Here is a 27,713-nt window from a genome sequence, read left to right as displayed (position 1 = left end):
AGAGTGGATAGTCAGAAGCATCTTCCTGGGGAAGAAAAGTCAAGAACTAGGGGACACAGGTTTAAAGTGCATGGGGAAAAATTTAGAGGGAATTTTTTTTTGCACAATGGTTATGGGTGTCTAGAACTCACTGCCTGGGGAGGGGGTGGGAGCAAGTAAGATAGCAACATTTAAAGGGGCAACTAGACAAATACATGAATAGGATGGGAGTGGAAGGATACTGACTCCATACGTCCATATGGTTTTAGTTTAGGCAGGCACCATGACTGGTACAGGCTCGGAGGGCCAAAGGGCCTGTTCCCGTCTGTACTTTTCTTTGTTCTTTGTTCATTGTTCTATATTTAAGGTCTTTACTTTCTAATAAATGCTCAATATAAAATCATCTTGATTGGTTGATTTCAGAATGTCTCCTCATAATATTCAAAATGTTTTGGTAGCAATTCCAAGTCTCCCTTTGGAACTTAGCATATACCGTCAGCTGTGTCTTAAGAAAAGATTTTGTAGATTGGAGACTAAGGTCCATGTTGCTGTGCCTTTCCAAACACTGGTTCAATTGTGCTCACAATAAAGCTTCCACGTGGCAGCTTTTCCCATTCACAACCTGCAGACGTCTCCCTTTGAACTCACTTGAAAACTAATTCTTTTATTGTCTTGAGTAAATTCCTATTGAAATTTCTCTTGGTGTAATCAGAGATCTGAGGAACTCTCTCAGATCTGATTTCTGGTTTAAAAAAAAGCTGCTGGCTAACAATCATGTGACCAAGTCACCTGGAAGATAAGCAATAGGGAAAAGGGTCTTCAAGAAGTTAATTTGTAGGATTGGTGGGTCCCTGGGTTCAAGCAGTTTAGCTTTTAAGCTTAAGAACAAGCAAGTTGCAGAATCAAAAATATCCCATTCAAACAGAATTCAGTTGATATTTTGTATATAGGTTAAAAGAGTTTAAAATTCTTGTTAATTGAAGGACTCCAAAAAGTGAATTGGAATTCTGATATATCCTTTCTGAGGAGGCAGAGGTTTAAAGGCAAAATTTCAGAGTTAAAGAATATCAGAACCTGGGGAGTTCTGACACAAGTTGGCTACTTTGAAGATGCTTAAAATGTCTGTGTTAAACACGGAATCTGGGACAGTCGCAGGAGATTTGAGGGGGCAACCTGGCCAGATAAGTGGAAGGCCCAATAAATCTCAAGCCTTATAAGATTCTTCTAAGCAATGCTCAGACTAAACCGTTAATTATCCAATTTTCGATAAGGATCTTAGTTGAGTTTCTCAGGGGTGAAAGTCTAACCGAGGAAAGGAAATATAATTTAAATAATTCTGTTCCAATATAAGTGACAGAGTTTATTGTAATTTGAATATATTTAATGTAACTATTTAAGATTGAGAGTAATTATTAGAATTTATGTTGTTTGATCCTGTTTTTATTTGAATTGCGAATCTTTTAACCTAATTTCTTAGTTTTGGGATTCTAAAAAAAAATCACATCACTGGTCTCTTCCAACATAACATTCTGTAAAGAAAGACAAATCGTAATTAGTCTCTTTGTTATTGCAAACTGCTACTAAATCCTAATAAGATTGAAACTGAATAGAATATCCAACATCAGCCTAGACACCAGAAGCAACAAAGGCACAACCTACACACTCCATCCCACAATGTTTTCCTCACTAACATCTGGCAAAATGTGTCACAATTCGGACAGCTGTTCCGCTGACTAGTCAGGCAACAGCCTGACATATTCACACTTACCAATTCATATCCTAAAATGTCCCAGACAGCACCATCACATTTCCCTGGATATGTCTGGTCCCATCAACAGGACAGACCCACAGAGACGGTGGTTCGGTCAGGAGAGAGAAGCCCTGAAAGTTCTCAGCATTCATTCCAGACTTCAGGGTGTCTCAGCCCATCAGATAAGGAATAAGGAAACTTCATGCTGATTACCACATGCTGCCCCCTCCCCCCCACCCTCAGCTGATGAATTATTGCTTCACCATATTAAATACCACTTGCAAGAAACATTGAAGGTAATGTGATGAATATCTAAATCATAAATCATATTTTTAAAATATAACTTTCAGTTTTAGAAATTAAAGTTTTAACTATTGATTAGTTGGGGGCATTTGATTGAGAAGTTGATAAGCAACCCTGAGGTAAATGGATTCTTTCAAAGTAAATGTAACATTGCTAAATGTAATATCCTCAAAGATATCTTCTTATTTCAATGTTATCACCATTACAGAAATAGTTTTCCAGTTTTAAATGTTGTTCAAAGTTAAAACTTTGAATAGATTACAAGTTTACAAATGGATTATTCATTATTAAGTGTTTTTTGCTACTAACTAGGGGGCACAGCCTCAAGATAAAAGGGGGGCGGTTTAGAACGGAGTTGAGGAGGAACTTCTTCACTCAAAGGGTGGTGAATCTCTGGAATTCTCTGCCCGTTGAAGTGGTGGAGGCTGCCTCGCTAAATATTTTTAAGACGCGGGTTGATGGGTTTTTGATAGGAGAGGGGATTAAGGGTTATGGGGAGAGGGCGGGAATGTGGAACTGAGCCACGACAGATCAGCCATGATCTTATTGAATGGCGGGGCAGGCTCGAAGGGCTGGATGGCCTACTCTTGCTCCTATTTCTTATGTTCTTATGTTCTTAAATGCAATTCAAACAAGTTAGGAGTTAAATATAGAGAAAAGCTAACATAGGTTTATCGTGCCAGATCAGAGTTAGTAGCAAAAAACACTTAATAATGAATAATCCATTTGTAAACTTGTAATCTATTCAAAGTTTTAACTTTGAACAACATTTAAAACTGGAAGACTATTTCTGTAATGGTGATAACATTGAAATAAGAAGATATCTTTGAGGATATTACATTTAGCAATGTTACATTTACTTTGAAAGAATCCAATGATGCATGGATAAGATTATTTGTTATTTCTCTACACTCAGAAAATAATGTTACCTGTCTGGAGTTAGACTTCCAGAGACATTGTTAGAATCTATTAGAAATATCACACGACCAATCAGTATGTATTCACTAATGAAATATATAATCCTTACCTTCGGTGAAGTTGTGCCTCTCCCATCCTGAGGAGGAAGGGGTGCTGCAGGAGGATTCATTATTATCCTCCATTGCTGAAAAATAAACAAACATTTTACTACGAGACAAAATGTTCCCAAACTTTAATCAAAAGAAATGTGTGGGCTTGACAGTGGTTCAGTGGATGCAGTCAGGAACTGTGGTACAGAGACCGTTTGACAAAGTGTTACTTGTTGACTGCAGGGTTCTGACTGCCACGGTGGGGCGGTGGGAATTAGCCTGAGCTGTGTAATTGGCAGCTCAATGTTCTGGATAAGAAGATGTATTAATTCTGCTCCTACAAAATGCAGCATTACTTACAGGTCAAAGTCTCAAGAAGCCAGTATTCCACCAGACAGCCACCCGAACAAGATCTGAAACTGGTGGTTATTCCAAAGTAATTTTATTTGGCAATCTGCCAATGGTGAGTACTTACTGAGATGACCACCTCACTCTCATTTTTAACTAGTTTGAGTGCATTACTCTGGAAATAAAGATAATTTGCTAATTAACATCTTTCATTAAAAATACTAATGCATTTTGTACAGTGAGAGCCAGAGCAGTTTTAATATGTTACTATCCGAAATATTTAAAAAATGCTGTGATTTACTGTTGTGATATGATACAAAATAAAACATATATACATTATATATGAATATATATTTATATACTCTAATTCTTAATATAAAATTCTTAACATCACATTTAAAAACACACATTTAGATATCTGGATCACCAATAGATCTATTTGTTACCAACTGTCTAAACTGACGGAAAGGGCTGAAGATTCCTCTCAATTTTCCTATGATCCCAATGTTTATCTGGGGAATATTTTGCACAAAAACATCAGAATAGCAATCATCAAATTTAACACAGTACAAAAGATTGATATAAATCCATGGATAAAACTGTTTTGCTAACTCAAGATTAAAAAGTTCCAGAGGAGAGTCACTTCTAAACTGTAAGCACTGGTCTTGGCATCAACAATTTGTATCTAACCCTAACCTTACTGTAGCAAAACCTCCCAAACGCTTCACAGGAGCATAATCAGACAAAACTGTGGAACTGAGTTATAGGACAAGACAGCAGGAAAGGTGACCAATAGCCTGGTCAAGGCAGTAAATTTTAAGAGGTTTCTTCATTGTGAGAGACAACGAGGCAAAGCAGCTTAACAAGTATCTGCAGCTGAAGACACAACTACTAACGGTGGAATGATAAAAATGAAGGATCCATAAGAGACCAGAATTAAAGATGTGCAGTTTTTTTTGCAAGAGTTGTAGGGCTTGAGGAAAGTACAGAAATAAGGAGAAGTGAAGCCGTGGAGGGATCTGAAAATAAGAAGAGTTTTAAAACTGAGACATTGTTGAAGTAGGAGTCAATGTATATCAGAGACCAAGATTGTGTTTGGTGTATAAGTTAGGAAAAGGGCAGCAGAGTTTGGATGTTGTTGGAGATTAGTACACGATGGGCAAGCTGAGTGCTCGGCCCCAAGACAGATCAGTGGTCATTGCTGATGCTTCATCCTGAGCCATTTTCACTCGGAATGATTTACATAGTCTTGTGGAGAAGGACCCACAAGCAGGGGCAAGTCTACCTCAGACAGAACAGGAATCATACCTGTGCTGTTGATATTATTCTAAACCAGGAACTAACCAGCTAGTCAGCTGGGCTAACCAATCCCTACCAGCATTGTGCCCTGAGGAAATCTAACAGACAAATTATCGAAGGGATTGTTTTCTGTCATTTTTAGAATCAGATGAATCTTAAAGTTTAAAGTTTATTTATTAGTCACAAGTGAGGCTTACATTAACACTGCGATGAAGTTACTGTGAAATTCTCCTCGTTCCCACATTCTGGCGCCTGCTTGTGTCAACTTACCTAACTAGTAAATCTTTCAGACTGTGGGAGGAAACCGGAGCACCTGGAGGAAACCCACACAGCACGGAGAGACCGCGCAAACACCAGTGGCCAAGCTGGGAACCAAACCCAGGTCCCTGGTGCTGAGAGGCAGCAGTGCTAACCACTGTGCCACCCTGTATCTAGCAATGTAAAATACAAGTTTAAAAAAATTGCACCCAGGCAAAATCCAATGTTGTTTATTCTGGAAATAGTGTCCATCGGATGTGAACTCATCCCGTGAAATCTGGCAATGCCAGTTCAAATTATAATGGAAATACATAATAGCAAATTAATATCAGAGAAATTTTGACACAGTGCCATCTCGTAGTCACATTGATTGCTTTTATTGTTGTCACTAACAGAGGTGCTAACTTGTTCTGCTTTAATGAGCTGCATAATAATCAATTAGAGGATGAATCATTAGATTAGCAAGCTTTTAGAGTGTGCATTATTGTCTATTCAACTCACTTGCCAATCTGAAGTACGATGATAAATAACCTCATTAACTGGATTTTCCCCAAACTGACAATGGAGGACTAGGAGAAAAGCGTAACCATTCCTCAATCACGTTTATCACTTTTCTGAATTCCCTATTGCCTGTTTGTTCAGATTCCATTTCATTCTGCATTTACACTCACAGGTCATCAGATGCATAAATCTCATTCCCTCAAAGCAAAATCTTGCAGCTTTTAAGCCTACATGTGACTTCATTCAATTAAAACATCATCCTTAACAATTATCATTATTAAAAAACATATCAAAATTATTAGAACTATAAAATAATCTAAATTTCAGACATTGCTCTGAATAAATATTCCGGCAAATGAAGAGAATCTGATCTTTCCCTTTCCTGTAGATGTGAGCTGCTCCACACGAGAGCTTTGGATCCCTGTCTGGGTATTAATCACCTGTAAGCTTCCCAAGGCAATGATACTTCAAAATAAAGGAATCCTTTCTCCATGTTCTTTGAATACTTTCGTTCATTAATCACAAAACTTTGGAGATGGTTCATAAATGTGGCTTTTTGGTTGAGCACGATAATTGGAGGAGGCAAACTCACGTGATTAAACCTCCGGGGATATGTTCAGAGTTGACACCCTCACTCTGCCCACTCTCCAATTGTCCATCTCCCCTAAATCCACCTCACATTCCAAAGATTCCACACAGTTTCCTCAGAAGCAAGTTACAATCCAGGTTACCTTCCTACCCAAAGGACAGGCAGTAATGTTATTACCAACCCACCCAAAGATTTCTTTCTGGTGCTCACTGAGTTTCGTTTTGTTTATTTGCGGGATGCAGTTATCACTGGCAAAGTCAGCATTTATTGTTTATCTGAACCAAAGTGGAGAATGTGTTCATGAACCATCCTCTAGAATGCAGTGTGTGGCTTGCTGGGTAACTTTAAAGGAGCAGATTGAGAACTGGCTGGGCAATAGGAGACAGAGAGCAGTAGTGGAAGGGTCCTTTTCGGGCTGGAGGCCAGTGACCAGTGGTGTGCCGCAGGGCTCAGTACTGGGACCTCTCCTCTTTGTAGTATACATAAACGACTCGGAAGAGGGCGTATGTGGTGTGATCAGCAAGTTTGCAGATGACACCAAGATGGCAGGTTTGGCGGATACTGAGGCGGATTCTCAGGTGACACAACAAGATATAGATAGGTTGGCATATTGGGCAGATAGGTGGCAGATGGAATTTAATCCTGACAAATGCGAGGTGATGCATTTTGGAAGGAATAATGCAGGGAGGAGTTACATGATAAAAGGTAGACCAATTAAGAGTATAGAAATACAGAGGGACCTGGGATTGCAGGTGCACAAGTCTCTGAAGGTGTCAACGTAGGTGGAGAAGGTTGTGAAGAAAGCTTACGGAATGCTAGCCTTTATAGGAAGGGGTATAGAGTATAAGAGCTGTCGTCTAACGCTTCAGTTGTATAGAACATTGGTTAGACCGCATTTGGAGTACTGCATCCAGTTCTGGTCACCTTACTACTGGAAGGACGTGGAGACCCTGGAGAGGGTGCAGAGGAGGTTTACCAGGATGCTGCCTGGCTTGGAAGGACTGAGTTACGAGGAAAAATTGGAAAAACTGGGGCTCTTCGCCTTAGAAAGACAGAGATTAAGGGGGGATCTGATAGAGGTGTATAAAATAATGAAGGAAATAGATAGAGTCAACAGTGGTAGGCTTTTCCCTAGTTTGGGGACAACTATTACGAGAGGTCACGATCTAAGGGTGAGGGGGGAGAAGTATAATTTGGATACTAGAGGAAGGTTTTTCACGCAGAGGGTTGTGGGGGTATGGAACGCGCTACCGAGTAAGGTGGTGGAGGCAGGCACGCTGGACTTGTACAAGGTTTACTTAGATAGACACATGAGTGAAACAGGGATGGAGGGTTATAGTAGACGGTACTAAAGAGGGGTCAGAGCCTTGGGACGACACCGGAAATGTAGTATTACATGTTAATGTTTTGTCTCTTTTAATCCACAGGTGTCGGTTCACCTTGTTGTCAAACGAGGGGCATGTACACGGTGGGTCGTGCGTGGGCTGCTCTTGGAGGTTTCGAGAGTGGCCTAGTACTTCGTGTCGGTGTGTGTGCTTGATCCTGGACCAGCAGACGGGCACCACAACAGCTCAGTGACTATCACTGCTAGCTGTGCAGATACATGGATTTGGGCCTGTGTCTGTGGGAGTTTGCGCATTCTCCCTGTGGTTGCGTGGGTTTCCTCCGGGTGCTCCGGTTTCCTCCCACACCCCAGAGATGTGCTCTTAGGCTGATTGGTGTAACAAACTGACCCTACACTATTCTCCCCTGAATCTGGCTACATTAGGGGTACCATTCACATACACACGGGGCAGGGTAGGTGTAGGAAAATGCTTTGTTGAAATGGCGGCGTGGGCTCGTTGGGCCGAAGGGCCTGTTTCCCGTGCTGGGTTGTTCTTTGTTCAGACAAGAATGAGGCAGATTGCTAATGGGTCAGTAGTCACATATTGGTTAGTCTGGGTGAGAACTGACAGATTCCCTTCCCTAACAACCATGAATGAACTAGCTGGGTTTTTACGACAAGCCAAAAGTTTCATGATCACCATCACTAAGAAATGTTCATTCCCCCAAGTGTGGGAAAAGGCTAAATTTGAAAATGTGGTGAAACTCCCTTGAGTTAGCAGTTATGGCCAACAAAAGTTAACTGCAGAATAGCAAAGGCAAGTCCTGCTTTTGGTAGACTATGCTCCACTGTATGGGAACGTTGAGGCATCAGCCCAGCAACAAAACTGAAGGTCTACAGCGCCGTGGCACTCACTACCCTCCTGTGTGCCTGTGAAACGTGGACTGTGTATCGAAGGCATGCAAGACAGCTCAATCATTTCCACATGACTTGTCTTCGCAGAATATTGCGTATCCAATGGCAAGTCAAAGAACCAGACACTGAAGTTCTCTCTAGAACAAGTCTACCATCAGTCCACACACACTGCTGATGAGAGCGCAGACCCGGTGGGCAGGTCATGTTATCCGTATGTCAGACGAGTGCATACCCAAGCAGCTCCTTTTTGGGGAACTCTCTGCTGGAAGACGCTTGCATGGAGGGCAGAAGAAACATTTCAAAGACATACTCAAGGCCCCCCGAAGTCTCTTGACATTGACATGACCGTCTCGGAAATGCTGGCACAAAACCGCCCTAACTAGCGCTGCCTCATCCACAAAGGCTGTCAAGCTCATGAAGCAAGGGGTATTGCTGAAGCACAACTTAAGCACAAGCTGTGCAAGTCCAGAGCCACCAGCGCAACAACTACAGTGTCTACACAACTCTGTCCAATGTGTGCCAGGACATTCCGTGCCCGAATCGGCCTGATCAGTCATCTTTGGACACACCGCAACCAGCTTCAGAATGACTAATGGTGTTGAGGTCCTCATCAATGATGATGGACGAACAACATGGCCAAGAGATTCACCAGACACCTGAACAATTCAAATTCCAAATGGCACAGGTGCCTTGACATATCAGCAGGAATGTTGCCAGTGTGGATCCTAACAGTATTTTTACGTCATATTTAAATGATGTAATCTGGTCAATTTTAAATGGTTTTATATTTCACAAAGAATTCATTTTTATGTGAAATTTTTGTTTACTTATATAAAAATAGTTGCAAGAGGACATTAAATTGGACATTCTGGGTTACAGGAACAATGCACATTTATATCATGCGAGTTTACCACTTTTCAAATAAGTTTAAAGTTTGTTCATTAGTGTAGCAAGTAGGCTGACATTAACACTGCAATGAAGTTACTGTGAAATCCCTGTCGCCACACTCGGGCGCCTGTTCAGGTATTGTGAGGGAGAATTTAGCACGGCCAATGCACCCTAACCAGCACGTCTTTCGGACTAAATAACAAAACATCATTATGAATTCAATCAAAATTTCCAATAACTTTTACAAAATAACACCAACGTTTTACTGATAATCTACATTGCCATTATTCATTTGTCAGAATTACTCATAGTTTCATTCCGTGTTGCACATTGTGGAAAAGTGAAAAACACCAGCTTGATAAAATTAGGGACTTTCTGCTCCTATGAAGAATTTCACAGGGGCATCATTCCCCACAACTGTGATGACAAGAGAAATATTCAATGTCTGAGTCGTGAATGAATTGGGTAGACAAAAAGAACCAAGAACATTCTGACAGCACTGCAGGATGAGGGAGGGAAGACTTCCCTATGACTCAGGGTGGGGTTTTCACTTTCTGTACGCAGTGTTATCATTTCCATACTTCTTCAGTGTGAGGTTCCTCTACTGGAGACTATGGGATCTTGGGGTCAGCATGCAGAGTTGAATTGCACCATCATCAACAGTAGACACACTACAAGTTTGAGCCTCTGCTTCTTTACTGAAAGATGATTTGAGTGAATTGATGACTACCTGGTGAGATCCTAGTGAGAGCTGCAACTTATATCGGTACAAATTAATAAACTCCGAGCATCTTCTATTGGTTTGATCCAACTGGAGTTAAGAATGTCATTGTCCCTGGATGGCTTCCTGCTGGATAATTGAAATTATTGATGTACATCACTGGGACTAGCTCAGTGCAATAAACCAACAGATTCACCTTTTTATTCCCTTCTTCGACAAAGGATGGATTTTCTTCCAAAGAGAAAACAAAGATATATAGACATTTTAGTCAAAGAGTGTGATACGATCTGGGAGCTGTGCTTCCAAGAGATCACCTGCTTCTGTGATAGCTTCATTCTTCTAGACATTGTCCCAAAAGAGCCAACTAAGGTCCAGAAGCTTCTCTAGTAGATGGTTAACCTCTTGTTTAGTGCATCCTGTTTGTGCGCCTTGTTAGCTTACCTGCAAAGAAAAATGGGAGATCAGCAATCTCCTCCTATGGTCAGTAGATGATGTATCTGCAATAAAGCCTGGCTCACTGCATAGTGATCCTTCCTCAATCTCTGATGCATTGTTGAGTCACCTAGTCATCAAGACAACTTTGGAAATGTTTCCTTGATTATTGTGTGACTGTTGTCTTTTGTTACTTCATCAACCATCTGTCCAAGACCAAGACCTGCAAACACTGATCTTCTGAGCAGAGAGAGTTGCTGCAACTGGAAGATATAAAGAGTTTTGTTAATTTATCTTCATGTTTAAAGGTTGTAAAGAATGGAGCCTTCACTTTGAGATCTGTGCCTCTTCTCCCCTGCCCCCACCCCCATAGATTTTTATCAGGTGGTTAGTTTTCTTTAAGCTACATCTGAAGCTAGCCCAATTTTTCCAATAAGACTGTGACCCCAGCCCAATGTCCAGCTTAAATTTTGTTCTATCATTGGAGTTCCAGTTCTACAGACTGGAACTGTTTGTTGGGATCTTCATTTTTTCCAAGGGAATTGTCAGGTCGTAATTGAAATTTCCTGGACTCAAAGTCGTTGAAGTTTTTTCCACTGTTCCTCCTTTGATTGTACTTTAGATCCGCAGAATCGTTCCAAATGTCCAGTCTTCTACAGATGAAGCATTTGCCTGCCCCCACTGCTGGGCAGCCTGTGGTGATGCTGTCTTTCAGTCCGGCACATTTTAATATCAGTATTTTGATAGGTTTTCTAACGGGCTCTTGTGAGCAGTGTTCCTGAGCTGCAATGTCTCCCTGAACTAAGCTTCAATACAGCTGCTGCAGCTGGACCTGCCTTGCAAACTGTTTGGCCTTTTCTAATCTTAAATCCTCTTTGGTTCACACAATATCTGATTTGTGTAATCGAGCACATTGACTGTGGTCATGCATTAACTCATCTTCTAACCCTGTAACTGCTGATTGGTTGATACAGATCATTAATAAATGAATCAATGGATTCTGCGTTGCTCATTTGATTGGATCTTGCACATTCAATGACCAGGTTCTTCTTAGGGCTAAAGTAATTGTGGAAAGCTCTCCAAATCTCTTCAAAGGACACTGAGGTCTCCTTCAATTTTCATCTTGTCAGGTCATCATCAGCTCTGGTCCCAATCATATATAGAAGTGTACTGACTTAGCGAGTAAGTCCCCAAAGCTGCTTGGTTCCTTACATCCTGCATTATCCCTGTTGCAAACACTCTGTGTTGGAAGGACTGTGGAAGGGGTAGTGACTGTTGATTAGCCGCTGACATTGTGAATAGCTCACTGACCCGTATCAAGTTACATTTTAGGTTTGACCTTTCTCAATGTGAAACTGAACTTTTCCAAGATCTTCACCGGTGTGATTCCAATCTGTGGTCTCAGTTTCTTAAACTCATCCCTCTCACACTGCCATCCTATTTTGATGAAGTTTTGCCCACTCTTCTAGTGATTTGAAGATAGCCAGTATATAGCTTTTCTTAAAACAATTGATCAATAATTATTTAAAGAGGTCTCAATGTAAGGAGATTCTTCACCAAGCACTGACTCTTGTTCTTGTTCTCTTGGATTCTCTTGGTCACCTGACCATGATGTCATGCTTACATCATCATTAACATCACTTTCTAGTTAACATGGCTATTAACCCTTTACCTGCACTCTATCTGTCGCTGCAGTAATACAGCAACCGCAGCAATGCAAAAACTGCCACTGCAGCAACACCCCAAACAAAATCAATAAGATTTTTAAGTCATCCAATAATTGCAGTCATTCAATGCAGGTGGCACAGTGGTTAGCACTGCTGCCTCACAGCATCAGAGTCCCGAGTTCGATTCCCGGCTTGGGTCACTGTCTGTGTGGAGTCAGCAAGATCTCCTTGTGCCTGTATGTGTTTCCTCCGGGCACTCTGGTTTCCTCCCACAGTCCAAACAGGTTGATTGGCCATGCTAAATTTCCCTTTAGTGTCAGGGGATTAGAAGCATAAATAGACGGGGTCATGGGGAAGTGTCTGGGTTGGATTGTTGTCGGTGCAGACCTGACAGGCTGAATGATCTTCTTCACTGTAGGGATTCTATGAATAATTAAAATTCTTGCATGGACTGGTTAAAAATGTTGAGTTTTCAGACATGGTTGGTTTTCAGGTGACTGGAGTTGAGGCAATGCTCCTGATTGATCCTATCAGCTGCCATATCATTCTTACCTCCTTTCCTTTTGCATTTGTCAGCACAAATTATTGGTTAACTGGGGAAGTCCTTGGCTGTTACAGCTTCTGCCTAATTTTATTTACAGCAGCAGGGTAGCTCAGTGATTAGCACTGCTGCTTCACAGCTCCAAGGACCTGGATTCGAATCCCGGTTTGGGTCACTGTCTGTGTGGAGTTTGCACATTCTCCTCGTATCTGCATGGGTTTCCTCCGAGTGCTCTGGTTTCCTCCCACAGCTCAAAGATGAGCGGGTTAGGTTGATTGGCCATGCTAAAAATTGCCCCTTCAAGTCCTGAGATGCATAGGTTAGAGGGATTAGCAGGTAAATGTGTAGGGATATGGGGGTAGGGCCTGGGTGGGATTGTGGTCGGTGCAGACTCGATGGGCTGAAGGGCCTCTTTCTGCACTGTAGGGGTTCTATGATTTCAGATTGTACTGATGAATATATCAAAGCCTTTAATTCCTTTCCAACGGAGTCATGTTCATTAGCTTCCTTGAAGTAAACAACTTCACCTTCTAAAAGATAATGTGACATTTAAACACCATAGTCCTTCATACAGGATGGGGAAATCTCCTGTTTCTGTAGGGAGATTGATAGTAGATGATACACAGTTCTGGATATTGAGTTTATTAGATGGTAAACAATAATAATTGATAATTAACAATTATTAATGTACAAATATTCATGCTATTCAGATGATTGATGCCCAGGTTAACTGGTTACCTGTTTTTGGGATCTTTAGTTGAAGGACTATATAGAGAGATTTAGAAACATGCAGTAAGACAGGAAGTTAGGATGAGAAAGCAGAGCTCTCATGATTAGTAAATGTCAGAGCTGGTTCAATGCAATCATTCTAATAATTTTCTCTACATTGGAATTTAAAATAAAACCGAAAACAATCTTCTTATGGACTAAACTGTGAGTTTGACTAGATAAAGTGGCATTATTTATGAAGCTTTTTATATGAATGCTATTACAAACTAACATTGAATAATTACATTTTAGCAAATTTGTCAATATTAAACAAAAACAAGGTGGGTATTTTCAGATCCATCAAACCATTTTCATTGTGCAGAAAAAGACCATTTAACGAAGATCATCTTAAACTAAACCTGCTGCTTCCTTTGGCCTAATAACTGGTTTTAATTAAACTAATCTTTAGGTCCTCTTGTATTTATTTGTGTCATTGAACCACACTGAATTGTGCGACTTTATACTGAGACACTGCCAGGGGCAGTGTTTCGAATGGAGGTACATGGTGGATTGGTCAGTTTAAACAAACAGGTGCAATATTCTGCATTGTTAAGCCCTGCAAAGCCAATTGGAGAGATGGTGCAGATTGAGGTGAGCTACTTCCTGTACCCACACCAAACTCATCCATCAGCATCAGGGGGCAACCATCTCCTGGCACCCGCTGCTGTGATTCCTTTCAGTCACTGTTGCTATGATGATGCTGATTACACTGAGTTGTTCTCATCCTCTTCTAAACATGGAACTTCTGGAAGGTAAAGCCTCACCACAGCCCCTGAGCAGTAGATTCTGGATTTTCAGCAGCCTCCAGAGCCACCTTTCAAACAAGTTGAAGCCATGATTGTATCTTTGGCACCGCAAGTATTAGAGTTTCTGTATTTTAATGGCTGACATGACCCCAACCCACCCATTCTTGCAAGTTAAGGTTCAGCCTTTGAAGTTTGAACCATAAATGCTCATAGCAAAAGCGGAACAGTTCACAAGGGTTACAGCATGGTGTCGCTAACTATCGGAGTGACCATGCGCTCAAAGCAGTTTACAGTGAAGACGAGCTTTATTCTATGACACTACTGGTGTGTTAGATTACAGTCATGATGTGGGTATGCCGGCGTTGGACTGGCGTAAACACAGTAAAAAGTCTGACAACACCAGGTTTTAGTCCAACCTATTTATTTGATAATATTTATTTATTTGATTAATTATTTGATAAAGCTAGTGAGAATATTATCAAATAAATAGGTTGGACTAAAACCTGGTGTTGTCAGACTTTTTACTGTGTTAGATTACAATGCAGACCACCTCCAGCCTAGCCTAACTAGTGCCTCTGTAGTTGCAGAGAATTTCTACACAAAAGCTTCTGTGAGAACAGACTCCATAATATTTACGTTACAAATAACTGACAAAAGCCGACAAGATGCTGAGGACAAGAGGTTAGTGTTTAACAGAGAGTCCAGTAGGGCAATGAGAAGGCAGTCTGCATCAACATGGGACACTGAGTGTGGAGGGACAGAAACAATGGAAAGAATAAAGGAATTGGGCTGGGAGCTGAAGTAATCTTCCTAATGTTTAAAACAATGAAACTCAGATCTTTGGCAAGTGTTCTGACTGCAGAGAGGCAGTGGGGAGGTTTGGGGCATTGGTAGAATTTCAGCTGTTGGAGAATATAACTGAGGAAAAGGTCAAATATTAATCCATCTTACTGCAAATTCTGAATAACGTTTCTCTATATTCCTTCAATAAAGTAACAATTCTCATTGCAAATATTTTACATACTGAATATTTATTCATTTCCTCCTCATCTATTTATATCTGGTATGATGTAATCTTTGCGTTCTTGCATGAATTGTGAATTATGCCAAAAAATCCAGCATCTCTTCAACAATACTGAAACCACAGCTGAGACACAGAGGTAAACTGATTTAATCCAGAACTCAGCTATTTCCCTCTGTTTAGGATAACATCATAGAAATATAGAACATTACAGCACAGTACAGGCCCTTCAGCCCTCAATGTTGTGCTGAGCTATGTCCGAACCCAAGATCAAGCTATCCCGCTCCCTATCATTCTGGAGTGCTCCATGTGCCTATCCAATAACCGCTTGAAAGTTCCTAAAGTGTCCAACTCCACTATCACAGCAGGCAGTGCATTCCACACCCCAACCACTCTCTGAGTGAAGAATCTACCTCGGACATCCCTCCTATATCTCCCATCATGAACCTTATAGTTATGCCCTCTAGTAACAGCTACATCCACCCGAGGAAGTAGTCTCTGCACGTCCACTCTATCCCCCTCATCATCTTATAAACCTCTATTAAGTCACTTTTCATCCTCCTCCGCTCTAAAGAGAAAAGCCCCAGCTCCCTCAACCTTTCCTCATAAGACCTCCCCTCCAAACCAGGCAGCATCCTGGTAAATCTCCTCTGCACTCTCTCCAATGTTTCCACATCCTTCTTATAGTGAGGTGACCAGAACTGAACACAATATTCCACATGTGGTCTCACCAAGGTCCTGTATAGTTGCAACATAACCCCATGACTCTTAAACTCAAACCACCTGTTAATAAACGCTAACACACTATAAGCCTTCTTCACAGCTCTATCCACTTGAGCTTCTAACCTTCAGAGATCTGTGGATATGAACCCCAAGATCTCTCTGTTCCTCCACATTCCTCAGAACCCTATCATTGACCCTGTAATCCGCATTCAGGTTTGTCCTACCAAAATGAATCACCTCGCACTTATCAGGGTTAAACTCCATCTGCCACTTTTCGGCCCAGCTCTGCATCCTATCAATGTCTCTTTGCAGCCTGCAAGAGCCCTCCACCTCATCCACTACTCCACCAATCTTGGTGTCATCAGCAAATTTACTAACCCACCCTTCAGCCCCCTCTTCCAAGTCATTGATAAAAATCACAAATAGCAGAGGACCCAGCACTGATCACTTATCTGGAGAGGCTAAGTGAGTGGGCGAGGACCTGGCAGATGGAGCATAATGTTGGCAAGTGTGAGGTTATCCACTTTGGTAGGAATAATAGTAGGAGGGATTACTATTTAAAGGGCGAAAAGCTGCAGCATGCTACGGTGCAGAGGGACCTGGGGGTCCTTGTGCATGAGTCACAAAAACCCAGTCTGCAGGTGCAGCAGGTGATCAAGAAGGCGAATGGAATGCTGGCCTTTATAGCGAGGGGGATAGATTATAAAAGCAGGGAGGTCTTACTGCAACTGTACAGGGTACTGGTGAGGCCGCAGCTGGAGTACTGTGTGCAGTTTTGGTCACTGCACTTGCGGAAGGATATTTTGGCCTTGGAGGGAGTGCAGAGGATACCAGAGATGAGGGGGTTGGACTATGAAGAGAGACTAAATAGACTGGGTCTGTCCTCGTTGGAGTTTAGAAGGATGAGGGGGGATCTTATAGAGACTTGCAAGATAATGAAGGGGATGGATAGGGTAGAAGTAGAGAGATTCTTCCCGCTTAGAAAGGATAGCAGGACTCGAGGGCACAGCCTCAAGATAAGAGGGGGACAGTTTAGATTGGAGTTGAGGAGGAACTTCTTCACTCAAAGGGTGGTGAATCTCTGGAATTCTCTGCCCATTGAAGTGGTGGAGGCTACCTCACTAAATATATTTAAGTCACGGGTAGATAGGTTTTTGATAGACAAGGGGATTAAGGGTTTTGGGGGGAAAGCGGGAAAGTGGAACTGATCCACTTCAGATCAGCCATGATCTTATTGAATGGCGGGGCAGGCTCAAAGGGCTAGATGGCCGACTCCTGCTCCTATTTCTTATGTTCTTATGTTGTGGTACACCGCTGGTAACTGGCCTCCAGTCTGAAAATTTTCCTTCCACCACCACCTTCTGTCTTCTATGAGACAGCCAGTTACTTATCCAATCGGCCAAATTTCCTTCTATCCCACACCTCCTTACTTTCTTCATGAGCCTACCATGGGGAACCTTAATCAAATGCCTTACTAAAATCCATGTATACGACATCAACTGCTTTACTTCATCTACACAGTTAGTTACCTCCTTAAAGAATTCAATCAAATTTGTGAGGCAGGACTTACCTCTCACAAAACTGTGCTGACTATCTCGGATTAAACTGCATCTTTCCACATATCCTCAGATAATCCAATATCAAGCAATGTAACAAGCTTCACAACACCAGGTTAAAGTACAACAGGTTTATTTGGAACCATGAGCTTTCAGAGTGTTGCTTCTTCATCAGGTGAGTCACCTGTTGAGCTTTCACCTCCACTCACCTGATGAAGGAGCAGTGCTCCAAAAGCTCATGATTCCAAATAAACCTGTGGGATTTTAACCTTGTGTTGAGAGTTCTTACTGTGCCCACCCCAGTCCAACACCAACATTTCTACATCTTAATATCAACAATGATCGCCCTATTGGCTAGATTCTAAAACAATACTCTCTTATTCTCCATCAGACTGAATTCTACCATCTCCAGTAAACACTTCAACCCCTCCCTGAGATCATACTCTCAAACTCAAATGCACACACACACACACACACACACACACACACACACACACACACACACACACACACACACACACACACACACACACACACCTATTTTGTCCTTGGTATGTGTCGACAGTTAAGATTAAACCATATTTCGCCATTTGTAAAACATTATTAACTTGATTAACTCCTTTTCTTTGGGTGGGAGGGAGTTTTCTCTGGTGTTGTCATCTATATGGCGTTTGACAAAGTCCTTCATGGTAGGTTGGTTGAAAAGGTTAAAGCTCTTGGGATACAAGGCCAGGTATCTAGATGGGTAGAGAACTGGCTTGCTAAGAGGAGACAGAGAGTAGTAGTGGAGGGGTCCTTTTCTAGCTGGAGGTCTGTCACTAGTGGTGTGCCGCAGGGCTCAGTACTGGGACCTCTTCTCTTTGTAGTGTATATAAATGACTTGGAAGAGGGAGTAAGTGGTGTGATCAGCAAATTTGCAGATGACACTAAGATGGCTGGATTGGCGGGCAGTGAGGAGCAGTGTCTGGCAATACAACGGGATATAGGTAAGCTGGTATATTGGGCAGATATATGGCAAATGGAGTTTAATCCGGATAAATGTGAGGTGATGCATTTTGGCCGGAATAATGTAGGGGGGAGTTATATGATAAAGGGTAAGCCCGTAAGGAGTATAGAAATGCAGCGGGACCTGGGGGTGCAAGTGCACAAGTCTTTGAAGGTGGCAGTACAAGTGGAGAAGGTTGTGAAGAAAGCCTATGGTATGTTAGCCTTTATAGGAAGGGGTATAGAATATAAGAGCTGGAGTCTAACGCTGCAGTTGTATAGAACGTTGGTTAGGCCACATTTGGAGTACTGCGTCCAGTTCTGGTCGCCTTACTACCAGAAGGACGTGGAGACCCTGGAGAGAGTGCAGAGGAGGTTTACCAGGATAACATAAGAACATAAGAACATAAGAAATAGGAGCAGGAGTAGGCCATCTAGCCCTTCGAGCCTGCCCCGCCATTCAATAAGATCATGGCTGATCTGTCGTGGCTCAGTTCCACATTCCCGCCCTCTCCCCATAACCCTTAATCCCCTTGCCTATCAAAAGCCTATCAACCCGCGTCTTAAAGATACTGAGCGAGGCAGCCTCCACCACTTCAACGGGCAGAGAATTCCAGAGATTCACCACCCTTTGAGTGAAGAAGTTCCTCCTCAACTCCGTTCTAAACCGCCCCCCCTTTATCCTGAGGCTGTGCCCTCTAGTCCTGCTGTCCTTTCTGAGCGGGAAGAGCCTCTCCACCTCTATCCTATCCATCCCATTCATCATCTTATATGTCTCAATGAGATCTCCCCTCATTCTTCTAAACTCTAACGAGTACAAGCCTAGTTTATCCAGCCTCTCCTCATAGCTCAACCCCCTCAACTCCAGTATCATCCTAGTAAACCTCCTCTGCACTCCCTCCAAGGCCAAAATATCCTTGCGTAAGTGCGGCGACCAAAACTGCACACAGTACTCCAGCTGCGGCCTCACCAATGCCCTATACAGCCGCAGCAAGACCTCCCTACTTTTATATTCAATCCCCTTCGCTATGAAGGCCAGCATCCCATTCGCCTTCCTGACCACCTGCTGCACCTGCAAGCTGGGTTTTTGCGACTCATGCACAAGGACCCCGAGGTCCCTCTGCACCGTCGCCTGCTGCAGTTTTTCGCCCCGTCAGTAATAGTCCTTCCTACCATTATTCCTACCAAAGTGGACCACCTCGCACTTGCCAACAGTAAATTCCATTTGCCAGTTCCTGGCCCATTTGCCCAGCCTATCTAGATCCTTCTGCAGACTCTCCACACCCTCCACGCAATTTGCCGTTCCACCAATCTTGGTGTCACCAGCAAATTTCGACACCATACATTCGGTTCCCTCCTCCAGATCATCTATATAAATGGTAAATAGCTGAGGCCCCAGCACCGACCCCTGGGGCACTCCATTAGTCACCAACCGCCAATCCGAATAGCACCCATTGACCCCCACTCTCTGCCTCCTATTTGACAGCCGATCCTCTATCCACGATAGAGGATTGGGTGGTATGGAAGGACTGGGTTATGAGGAAAGATTGAGCAAATTGGGGCTGTTTTCCCTTGAAAGATGGAGACTGAGCGGGGATCTAATAGAGGTATATAAGATTATGAAGGGTATAGTTAGAGTAAATAGTGGTAAGCTATTTCCTTTGTTAGAAATGCACAGTACGAGGGGCCACAGGCTTAGGGTGAGGGGGGAGAGGTACAACACAGATATTAGAGGGAGGTTTTTCACACAGAGGGAATGCTCTGCCTAGCACGGTGGTGGAGGCAAACACGCTAGAGTTGTTTAAGAGTTACTTAGACAGGTGTGTGAGTGGGTTGGAGATGGCAGGATATAGGAGATTGTTTTAAATAAGGTTCATTAGCATTGGGACGTCCCTGGTAATGTATACACGACAGCTCAGTGACTATCGCTGATTGCTGTGCAGACACATGGATTTGGGCCAGTGTCTGTGCGAGTTTGCGCATTCTCCCCGTGCTTGCGTGGGTTTTCTCCGGGTGCTCCGGTTTCCTCCCACACCCCAAAGATGTGCTGTTAGGCTGATTGGAGGTAATAAATTGTCCTTAAATTAGTTTTCCCTCAATGTGGAATGCCATAAGCATAGATAAGGGTCATGGGTGGAGGGGGGGACTGGTAATGTTAAAACGGCGGCGCGGGCTCGTTGGGCCGAAGGGCCTGTTTCCCGGGCTGTTTTTGTTCTATTTGTCAATGGTCTGTGCAGCTTGGAATTAGTCTTTCCGATTCTCCTCAGTTGATGCATTGGCTGACAAGGAGACGAGAACTTGTCTTTAATACTGAGCACACAAGCTGTGATGTGATGTGGTTAGAGCTGTTGTATTATGAAACTGCACACTCCTGTAGGTGCGCACACAACAAATAGCCCACATTATTCATAAATAACTTCATCTCCACATCCTTTGAAAAATTCATGCTCAGTCATTACGCTGTTCTTAATTTTTTTTGTTTTATACTTTTACAGTTCTCAATCAAAGAGGAATGAAATGGGAAAGATTATTAGCAAGGTACAATCAAACTGCTTAACAACTGCAAGATCATATTTTACAGACAATTTTCAAACTCCTGATAAACTAACAGTAAAAAGCTGAATGTTATTGGAATGTGCAGGAAATTTATTCCAGACACTGAGAAGTCACAGAGTCATCGAGGTTTTCAGCACAGAAACAGGCCCATCGGCCCAACTTGTCCAAGCTGCCCTTTTTTTAAAATCCCGAAGCTGGTCCCAATTGCCCACATTTGGCCCATATCCCTCTATACCCATCTTACCCATGTAACTATCTAAATGCTTTTTAAAAGACAGAATTGTACCTGCCTCTAGTACTACCTCTGGCAGCTTGTTCCAGACACTCACTATCTTCTGTGTGAGAAAATTGTCCCTCTGGACTCTTTTCTATCTCTTCCCTCTTACCTTAAACCTGTTCCCTCTAGTTTTAAACTCCCCTACCTATCTAGTTGACTTCTGCCCCTCAGTATTTTATAGATCTCTATAAGATCACCTCTCAGGCTCCTAATCTCCAGAGAAAAAAGTCCCAGTCTATCCAGCCTCTCCTCATAACTCAAACCATCAAGTCCTGGTAAATCTTTTCCGCATCCTTTCTAATTTAGTAATATCCTTTCTATAATAGGGTGACCAGAACTGTACACAGTATTCCAAGTGTGGCCTTACCAATGTTTTGTACAACTTTAACAAGACATCCCAACTCCTGTATTCAATGTTCTGACCAATGAAACCAAGCATGCTGAATGCCTTCTTCATATTTCTGCCCTGAGTAAAAACCAGGACTAACTATATTCACCCAAGAGCACACATCATATCAGGTACGACTGAACCACTAGATTGCTAAACTAGTAATGGCAAAAATACTCAGGCATGCATTCCAAAATTACCAATGTACTTGACAGCCAAGGGGACAATAATCACTGTTATAACGTAGTTACTGTGACATAGTCACTGTAATATAGTCCCTGTAATGTAGGAAATGTAATGTATGCACTGTAATGGTAGATATTGTATTGTAGACATTCTAATATAGATATCATAGAAATGATACAGAACAGAAGGGGGACATTCAGCCTATCCTGTCCAAGTTGATGCAATAAAACACAGGTACCCTTTCGAATCACATCCTCCTGCTCACGGCGCTGTGATTGAGAAAGGCTGATTGAGAGCAAGAAAGGGACAGCAATCTTAAAGCCACCTACAGCAGCAGTATCTTTCTCCACTGGACCATCCTGTACTTAGTCTGGAAAACATAACTGTGCAAATGCCATGCATTCCCTGACGGGATGGGCTCCGATTTAGTCGCCCCACCAGCAATGCTATCCCTGGAAGATTGGGGCACCAGTTGCATATAAGTTCATTTGGAACCGCTCCCCCCACCAGTCGCTGACACTTCAGACTCGGGGTGCCTTCCCCTTCAGAACTTGGAATCTCCAGCCCTCTCTCCTCCCGGCCTATCGCCCAATGCCGCGACCTCCTCTCCTGTCTCCAGCCCTCAACCCCCCACCCCAGGCTTCTCCTACCCTCCCCACCACAACTCTTGGCTTCCTATCTGTGAACCAGTTTTCTATCCATCGCAAGATATTACCTGCAATCCCACATGCTTTATCTTTACATGTTACTCTGTTACGTGACACCTTGTCGAAAGTCTTTTGAAAGTGTAAATAAATCACATCCACTGGTTCTTCTGGGTTAACTCTACTGTTACGTCCTCAAAAAATTCCAATAGATTCATCAAGCATGGTTTCCCTTTTGTAAATCCATGCTGACTTTGTCTGATGATCAATGCTGAATGAGCAGGATATAGCCAAGGGCTTCTGCAAGTGGGTGGTAGCAAGTTACGCACTGATTGCAGTGCGTAGGACACAGATTGAAGGTGCGGGGAGGCAAGTACAGAAGTGATGTTAGGGGTAAGTTTTTCACTCAGAGGGTGGTGAGTGAATGGAATCGGCTGCCGTCAGTGGTGGTGGAGGCAAACTCGCTGGGGTCTTTTAAAAGACTTCTGGATGAGTATATGGAATTTAATGGGATTGGGGGTTATAGATAGGTCTATAGATTGGTAGGTGTTGATGTGATCGGCGCAACTCGTGGGCCGAAGGGCCTGTTTGTGCTGTAGTGTTCTATGTTCTATGTTCTATGATTCTCAGGGTGGTGAATGTTAAAGTTCTACCCAGGGTCTGTGTAGTTTGTGTGATTGGCTACTTTGTGTTTATCATTGCCAGAAGACACCAGGAACTTGTTGCCATCAATTCCCACAAGTTCTTTCCATATTTGAGTAGGGTCAAGTCTATTTATTGAAATATTTCCTTTTCCAAATCTTTCACCAAGGATGTGGTTCTGAAGAATTTCCCAAACTGATTAATTCAATGTCATGTGAATTATCTTTGTACCACATCTGTCTTATTTATATCTTACACTACAGAGGAGGCCCACTTGCGCAGTCCAGGGCTGAACAAATAAATGTTTAGTAAGTTTTAACTCTGAGATGTTTGATGCAGTACCACAGATTCCACTTCGGAAATCCAGACTGTCCAGGACATCACAAGAAAACCTTTGTGCTCATTTTCGAATGACTTTGGCTGTGCGGCCAAATTCCCCTCCAAATCAGTTTTCAGATTTGCTAATGACATCACCATAAGTGCGTCAGATCACAAACAATGACGAGACAGAATACAGGAATGAGATAAAGAATCTGGTGAACTGGCGCAGCAACAATAATCTCTCCCTCAGTGTCAACAAAATGAAGGGGATTGTCACCAATTTCAGGGAAGTAAAGGAGAACATGCCCGTCTACATCAATGGAGGTGAAGTAGAAATGGTTGAAAGCTTCAATTTTTTAGGTGTCCAGATCACTAACAATCTGACCTGGTTCCCTGGCGCTCCCTCAGCACTGACCCTCTGACAGTGCGGCGCTCCCTCAGCACTGACCCTCTGACAGTGCGGCGCTCCCTCAGCACTGACCCTCTGACAGTGCGGCGCTCCCTCAGCACTGACCCTCTGACAGTGCGGCGCTCCCTCAGCACTGACCCTCTGACAGTGCGGCGCTCCCTCAGCACTGACCCTCTGACAGTGCGGCGCTCCCTCAGCACTGACCCTCTGACAGTGCGGCGCTCCCTCAGCACTGACCCTCTGACAGTGCGGCGCTCCCTCAGCACTGACCCTCTGACAGTGCGGTGCTCCCTCAGCACTGACCCTCCTGAACTCTAATGCTCCCTTACTACTGTACTGAAGACCTGAAAACGAGGTTGCAATAGTCCTGACAAATCTTTGACATGAAGGGAATTATTAATCACCACAAACCTATCAGGCATATTAAATTAGAATTAGTCCTGTAGCGTTTTGGCATTTCTTTGTGTTCCAAAATGTGGTGCCTGAAAATTTAAATATTACACTAGTGTAGTGACAATACAACATTGGTAAATGTGGCCAAAAATAGTGCAAGTTGTGCACTTGGAGTATCTGCCTGGTATTTAAAACTCAAGTGCTGGGCACAGACTACTGGGTACATAAACTGGGGACCATATCAAACTGGAAAGGAGTACATTTCGCCAGGTTAAATATTCAATGTCGCACATTACATTCACATTGGGACCAAATCAAATTCGGGTGGGGGGGGTGGTGCGGTGGTGTGTGTCAATTCAAGATGCTTTGTGCAACTCTAAGGCCACTTCCTGGTGTTGGCATCAATGGATAGGAGTTCATTCATCTCATTCTGCTCCTTCTCTCTGCTCCTGACCTCTGGTGGCTGGGGTGATGATGTCTCTGGCAAGACTGCCTCACATATGCCTTGAGCAGCAAATAAAACAGCTCGGTCGTGTTGAGCAGCACACGTATCCTGGACACCACCGTCATGAAAATGACGAAGACCATCTTCTTGGTGGGTCTGGAGATGAAGTAGTCCACAATGTTGGGGCAGGGAGAGGAGCTATACTTCACCGGATGGGTCATCTGAAAGTCCCCATACAGGAAGTACAGCATGTAGGTGAAAACCACCTCAAAGAGGATTCGGAACACAATGCTGATCACATAGGTCCACCAGAAAGCGCGACGATCCACAGCTTCTGTTTCCTCGGGCTTGCAGCTACTCCTTCCTTCCTTGGGTGGCACAGGGATTAGCACTGCTGCTTCACAGCACCAGGGACCTGGCTTTGATTCCTGGCTTGGGTCACTGTCTGTGTGGAGTTTGTACATTCTCCTCGTGTCTGCGAGGGTTTTTTTCCAGGTGCTCCGGTTTCCTGCCACAATCCAAAGATGTGCAGGTTAGGTTGATTGGCTATGCTAAAATTGCCCCTTAGATTTGTGAGATGTTTAGGTTAGAGGGATTAGCGGGTAAACATGTAGGAATATGGGGGTAGGGACTGGGTGGGATTGTGGTCGGTGCAGACTCGTTGGGCCGAATGGCCTCCTTCGGCACTCTAGGGATTCTATAATTTCTATGAAAATATTTGGTAAGCTTCCGGTAAGCGTCATTGTCCAGCCATTTGTGTTGTTGCAACACGATTAATGATTTACCAAAAGCATATTTGAGTTTACAGGAAGCATTAATGTCAGAACGAGCCATTGCCAGGATTGGGAAGAATTCTGAAGCAGTTGGTACGCTCCATCTAGTGTCGAAAAACCAGACACACACATTTTAAATTACCCAGGATTGGGAATGAAATCACTGACACACAGCAACCTGACGGAATAGAAAGACCCTCCCACTATTATTATTCCCAATTGATCCAATCAACTGGATGGAATTGAAAACTGTCCTGTTCTGTGAAAAACAGCATCAACATTTTTAAGACTCACAAGCTGAAACTTTTCAAAGATGTGAACAGTAAAGAATCAGTTACTGCTGATGTGACATTTTGCCTGTGAAAGGTAATGTCGCTGTCGTCCCAGAGGCTGCTGTCTCCTTGTCCTGGTGGTGACTTAACCTGAGGGTCACACATCTCAGGCCAGGGACAAGGTTAACAGGGCGTGACCTCAGCCAGTAGAGGAATTGAACCCACACTGTTGGTGTCACTCTGCGCCACTAACCAGCCATCCAGCCAACTGAGCTAACCAACCACAGATTTTCCTTTACCCTGACTGCATATTTGATGTATTTGTGATGATAATTTCTAGACTACAACCTGACAACAGGGGGTAAATTGAAGTCTTGAAATAAAGTCCAAACACTAATTATTTTTTGGTATTTTAGTTGATTCCAGCGTGAGCAAATTCCTGTTAGAAAATTTCATTGGGCTTTTGAATTGATTATAAATAAAGGGTCCTTTCTAAGTTGAAACAATTAGAAGGTTCTGGATAAGACATTAGACCAAATTGTCAAAGAAACACACATTTTTATAAGCATGATGCAATAAAGAATTTTGGATCACTCTGTCACATGGCTGACCATGTGACCAATCTTACCACCTGCCATTGGTGTATTGGAAAGATTTGCAGATGAGTTTTTAACTTGCTATAATCGCACCTTCCATGGTCACAAAGGCCTGGGGTGGGATTTGAATTTGGAGCTTGGTGGTTGAAAAACAGGAAGACCATTCAATGCACCACAAGGCTTCCTCAGAATTTCTTACAATACCTAAATAAAAATACCTAACATCGGCTATAAGGCACCTTGGACATCCAGAGGATGCAGAAGGTATTCTATAAATACATATCTTACTTTATCTCACAGGTTTCTTAGGTTTTTCAATGATAAACCAATTTACTTACAACCACAATTCCAACTCTCCAGCCTCTCGTCTCGGTCTGGTTTAACATTTCCACAGTTGCTAATTTACTTAAGTGATGGAAGTGGCATTGAGGCAAATGATTGGCCACGATCTAATTGAAAGATAGGCAGGCTTGATGGGTCAAATGGCCCATCCCTCTTCAGATTCTCCTCAGTTCCAACAACAACCTCACCTCCACCTTGACGTCCCAGTTCCCATTAAAACTATTACTGTCTTTCACTCTGGCCAATCCCCCTGCTGCAGGCCTCATCCTTCTCCCCTATTCCTCCCCCGTCCCCTATCCCTCCCCTCCCCTCCCTGTCCCCTCCCCTGTTCCTTCCTCTGTCCCCTCTAACAATAAATGCGAGGATCTCAGGATTTCTTTGTCATGTTGCACCTGTACACAACTTCATGTTGCAACTGTACACAACTCTGGTGCGGCCGCACTTGGAGTACTGTGTGCAGTTCTGGTCCCCACATCATAGGAAGGATGTGGAGGCTTTGGAGAGGGTGCAGAGGAGGTTTACCAGGATGTTGCCTGGTATGGAGGGGAGGTCCTATGAGGAGAGACTGAGGGATTTGGGGTTGTTTTCGTTAGAAAGAAGGCGGCTAAGAGGGGACCTTATTGAAACATACAAGATGATTAGAGGTTTAGATAGGGTGGACAGTGATAGCCTTTTCCCTCGGATGGAGAAAGCTAGCACGAGGGGGCATGGCTTTAAATTAAGGGGGGGTAGTTATAGGACGGATGTCAGGGGTAGGTTCTTTACCCAGAGAGTGGTGAGGGATTGGAATGCCCTGCCTGCTGCAGTTGTAAATGCACCTAGTTTGGGGGCGTTTAAGAGATCCGTGGATAGGTTTATGGATGAAAAGGGATTGGTTTAGGTTAGAGGGTCATTGTTTTTTTAACTGGTTGGCACAACATCGTGGGCCGAAGGGCCTGTTCTGCGCTGTAATGTTCTATGTTCTATGTTCTAACATTGAGATTAACTGCCTGTGCCAAATCCCTCCTTTTGTCCAGCTCAAACTCCTGTAATTCTCCATCCTGCCCAAGACCTGACCTCACAGGTTTCTCTATCTTCTCTCCTATCTCCTCTCATGCTCTCTCTGAGCTTATCTTGTCCATGAGACTCCCCTTCCCCTACTCCTGTTCC

The 27,713-nt window shown here is 43.2% G+C and overlaps 1 protein-coding gene across 1 annotated transcript in view; it reads right to left on the bottom strand.

The window, feature by feature from the left end:
• Positions 1 to 27,713, bottom strand: part of vwa5b1 (von Willebrand factor A domain containing 5B1) — a 271,845-nt gene that overhangs the window by 19,708 nt on the left and 224,424 nt on the right. The window contains exon 18 of the mRNA XM_080215008.1: positions 3,060 to 3,134. Within this exon, the coding sequence (XP_080071134.1) occupies positions 3,060 to 3,134 (75 nt within the window). The remainder of the gene's footprint in view (positions 1 to 3,059; positions 3,135 to 27,713) is intronic.

The sequence above is a fragment of the Carcharhinus amblyrhynchos genome, chromosome 30 (genome assembly GCF_965287045.1).
Source record: "Carcharhinus amblyrhynchos chromosome 30, sCarAmb.v2.hapA, whole genome shotgun sequence".
NCBI lineage: Eukaryota > Metazoa > Chordata > Chondrichthyes > Carcharhiniformes > Carcharhinidae > Carcharhinus > Carcharhinus amblyrhynchos.
The sequence above is the reverse complement of the archived record's forward strand: the minus strand, read 5'-3'. Positions and strand labels throughout refer to the sequence as shown.